At 35.6% G+C, this 4410-nt stretch overlaps 1 protein-coding gene across 2 annotated transcripts in view; it reads right to left on the reverse strand.

The window, feature by feature from the left end:
* Pds5a (PDS5 cohesin associated factor A) overlaps positions 1-4410 on the reverse strand; it is a 115112-nt gene that overhangs the window by 49668 nt on the left and 61034 nt on the right. For both annotated transcript variants that reach the window (XM_010625121.3, XM_010625120.3), the window contains exon 16: positions 3573-3688. In XM_010625121.3, the coding sequence (XP_010623423.1) occupies positions 3573-3688 (116 nt within the window). The remainder of the gene's footprint in view (positions 1-3572; positions 3689-4410) is intronic.

Here is a 4410-nt window from a genome sequence, read left to right on the forward strand (position 1 = left end):
ATTTACTGTGTTGAGTTGGCATTGTACAGAAATGGACAGCCATATTGGTCTAGAAATGTTAATTTTTTTTTATTTTTATTTTTTTCCATATGTACAGTGGTAACACATCATACTAAATATGTAAGGTCATATCTACATGGGTTTGATTACAGAAACTAATAAAGTATTCTCTAAATAATGAAAAAAAGAATAAGATAAGACTATAAGAGCAAGAAGCAATTTAAATATGTTCAGGGACCATTTTCATCTCCAGAATTAAGGATTATTTTAATGTTACATCATTGCCTTTTCTCTTTTACTTTCCTTTTTAGTTTTATTTTAGGGTTCCCTATTTTTAATGTTCATACAGAGATTTCTTTAACTGAAATACTGAATAGTTTCTTTGGTGCAAAAACTATAATAGTATACAGGATCCTAATGAGATAATTAATAATGTGAAATAGGAAGTAAAGGGCTAAAGGTGTAGGGAAAGTGGGATGGATGAGGGAAAGGTATTAAGGGAGAGGAAAAAAATATGAGAAACTGAAAAAATGGAAATAAAGTGTTTGCAAATGGGGAGGCGAGGTGGGGGTGAAGGGAGGGCAGGGACAAGGGGAAAAAATGAGAATCAAGACCTATTATGTAAAGGTACAGAATCCCAATGATGAATGTAACTGTACTGTATACCTAGATTGTACCAATAAACTCAATTAAAAAAACAAAACAAAACATGACTCTTCTTCAAAATTACTGTCTTGCCATCATCTCATTTTCTGCCTTTACTTTTCATAACTTTCTACACTGGTTGTTTCCACATCCCAATTCATCACCAAAACTAGTTCATAATGTGACAAAGTATCCCTTTTTATTTCACCACACCCCCTTCCCCCATAGTTGTTTATTGGCAGTGGTCTGGAAGGAGTGCTGGCAAAAATTCGTTTATTAGTATATGCTTGCAATCTCAAACTTCATAGTAGTCAAGTGGGACCTACTGGGCTCCTGATGAGCTGGGCCAGTTCACTAACACTAGGCTTGTCCAGTTTACTCTGCTGACATATTCTCATTTCCTCTGTGTACTGCAATGCAGACAACAGAAAGCCTGTTCTAGGCCTTTCTGGATCCTCAAAACTCTGGATTTGTCTTTGATATTCCATGAGAATTGTTTTGGTCATTAAATTTCTTTTTTTAAAATTTTCCTAATTACATGTGATGCTTTTTAGTTCTGCACTAATTTAACTGCTGCTTACCCTTCCACCATGCTACTTTTTAGTCTCTTGTTAGTTATTTGTGATATCATTTGTCTGATTTTCTATTGTTTTTGTTTGTTTGCTTGTTTTACCAGGGAATGAACTCAGGTCCTAGTGCTTTCCAGGCAGGTGGTGGAACCACTGAACTAAATCCCCAGCACTTTTGAAGCCAGGGAATGTTAAACTAATTCCCACCCCACCCCTTTTTTGGTTCTCAGGATTGAACTCTGGTACTTGTGCTTGTGAGGCAGGCAGCAGTGCCACTGAGTTAAATCCCTTGCCCTCCATCTCTTTTCATTTTTATCATTATTTTTTTCTGGCCCATATCAGTCACACACTCTTATTTTGAGACAGAGTCTTACTATGTTGCCCAGGCTAGCCTTGGACTTTTAGTTCTCCTGAGTAACTTATATTACATGCAGATCCTACCACTCTGACTTACTGCCCCTGAAGAAAGAGAATCTCATAGTACCTTACATAACTTACACACAAAGAAGGGTCAATGACAGCCTGTATTTACTGTGTCCCTTTCACATGGCTAATCCCTACATTCTTTTTTTTTTTGAGATAGCCAACATACTTAGTTCAGGTTAGCCTTAAACTCATATGAAGGCCAAACTGGCCAAACTTGTGGTGATCCTCCTGCCTTAGGTGCCCAGAGTGCTGAGATCCCAGGAGTGTGACACCACTCCCCATTAAGTCCTACATTCCTTTACTATCCAGTAGATATGCCACCTATTTCTGGAGGCTTCTCTAACAACAGATCTACTGCATACAACTTAGGTTGTATATTCTTGCCCAGTTACTCAAAGTATTTTACAAATTGCTCCAAAACTCTCTTATTTATAATTTAATATTCCATAAAGATTAGGCTGCATGGAAGCAATATTAAAATTAACATACTGGAATTCTTGTGAAATCACTTTTAAAAAAAAAAATCATAGTTCAAATAGCTCACGATGCTACTATATAAATTACATTTTTGATGTTTTGAAATTGGAATTCAAATTTATTATAATTTATTGAAGTTTATTATAATTTATTGAAGTAATAAAATTCTGCTGAAGCCTCAATGAAGCTGTGCTTTGCTAATGCCATTATACATTTCTTTCAAAATTAGTATGTATAGTAACAGTGCTTATTTGTATGAAATCATCTTTGACAGCCCATTACAATCAAATGATAAAGGGATGGAGGTATAGCTCCATGGTAGAGGGCATCCTCACCATGTGTGAGGCACAGTATTCAATTCAAGTGTAAGCACATGCAAATGCACAAAATCAAATGGTACAGAATAAAGGACAATGACACGTAAAATATCTAATTATGTTATGGTTTTGGATATAACCATCTGTGGACAAACCACTTATTTCCTCAAAACTCTTGTTCCTTAGTCTGCAAGTCAAGGAGTGAGGCTTCAGAACAAATCAAACTTCAGCCATCTTGATCTCAGGGGTCTAACCTCCACAAATATGACAAAATACACTCCCACTGTTTAACTTGCCCAGTTTGTGATATCACAGCAGCCCTCACACAATAACTCAGCACTTCAATAGTCATAGCAGTGACTCACACAGGTGAGATAACTAGTAGCAGGCCTCCAAAGCTGTATGGTAGATGTGGTTTAAAAAAAAAAAAAAAAAAAAAAAAGAGTAAGTGCTAAATGGTACCCAAATGGCAAGGAGATACCTATCTATTGGAAAAGTAAATAATGAAAGAGAAAAGCTTTCACAGAATTTTACAACAGGAAATCACCAGAAACAACTAATATGTCAAAAATCACGGGAATATTTAATTAGCTATCCATTAGTGTCTCAGATACCAGTCTACTTACTTTTACCTTTAATTTTCAAAATCATCCAATAAAATGTCATACATGAACTCTAACAAATTAGAAGGCTATTCCAGAGCTATGAAATAGATTCTTGTTTTGTATCTAGATTTGTTTAAATGGTAACCCTGGACCTCTTGTGGATATACCATTCTTGAGTTTGCCCATAAAGTGAACAGTGGTAAAATAAACACCACAGAATAGTATGTGGACAATAAAACACTTAAGAAAATGTAGGTTGGTGGTTACCCATATAGGCCTGAAAATTTCTGCATTTCTGTGTTCTCAGTTTTCTTTAATGAGTATACGTGGATTAAAATTAAACACTAAAATCCTTTATTAAATAAAACAAATATCACAAAATGAACAGGCTTTCCTTCAGCTTCAAAGATGTGTGCTTCTCGCATTAATACAAGGAATGCTATTATGTATGTGTAGGGGCCAAGAATTTAAGCTTAGAACATTGCATTTTAGGATTATAACCTATTTTTAGTGCATATGACCTTCCAGCTTACCTTATGGCTTCTGAATCAATGTGCACAGGTGCAATTCTTTCCAAAAGAAATTTGACCATCTCTAGAAAGGGGTTTGTTGGTTGCTTAGGATTAGCGAGTTTCCGAGCTATTTCTCTCTATAGAAAAAAAAGTTTTACCATAAGTATGATTTATTTTCATTTAAAATAAAAATAATTGTAGGTATCAGAACATTTTTAGAACTGACTAAATTTCATAGATTTATCGAGTAATTACGATAAAATATGGATACTGGAAAACAGAAGGGAATGATGTGGTTTCTCCGTGATCTCTGCTATTTGCCTTTAACTCTCCCATCAATTACTGTGACTCTTTATTTTTAAATTATTATTTTTTGGTATTGGGGATCGAACTTGGGTCCTTGTGCTTGGAAGGTAGGTGGTGGAATCACTGAGCTAAATCCCCGGCCTACTGTGACTCTTTTTAACACTCTGTATTTGAAAAACAGAAGAGCCAGGTGTGATTGCTGTGAGTTCGAGGCCAGCCTGGGCTACACACTGAGTTCAGGGCCAGTCTGAACTACAAAGTGAAACCCTGACTCAAAATATCAAACAGGGCTGAGGTTATAGTTCAGTGGTGCCATGCCTGCCTCATAAGCACAAGGTCTTTAGTTTGATCCACGATACCAAAAACAAACAAAAATAAAAACAGAATAAATTTGCACCTATGTTTTAAAAATTAACAATTTCCTCAAACACTGTATTTTCTTTCAGTTAATCACTTTCTTTAAAAAAGAAGGGGAAGCTGGGCTACAAAGTTTGAGTTCCAGAACAGTCTCAACTACACAGTGAGACCCCGTCTCAAAAAAAAAAAAAAAAAA

Source organism: Fukomys damarensis, unplaced genomic scaffold (genome assembly GCF_012274545.1).
Source record: "Fukomys damarensis isolate Sample0158 unplaced genomic scaffold, DMR_v1.0_HiC HiC_scaffold_35, whole genome shotgun sequence".
Lineage (NCBI taxonomy): Eukaryota > Metazoa > Chordata > Mammalia > Rodentia > Bathyergidae > Fukomys > Fukomys damarensis.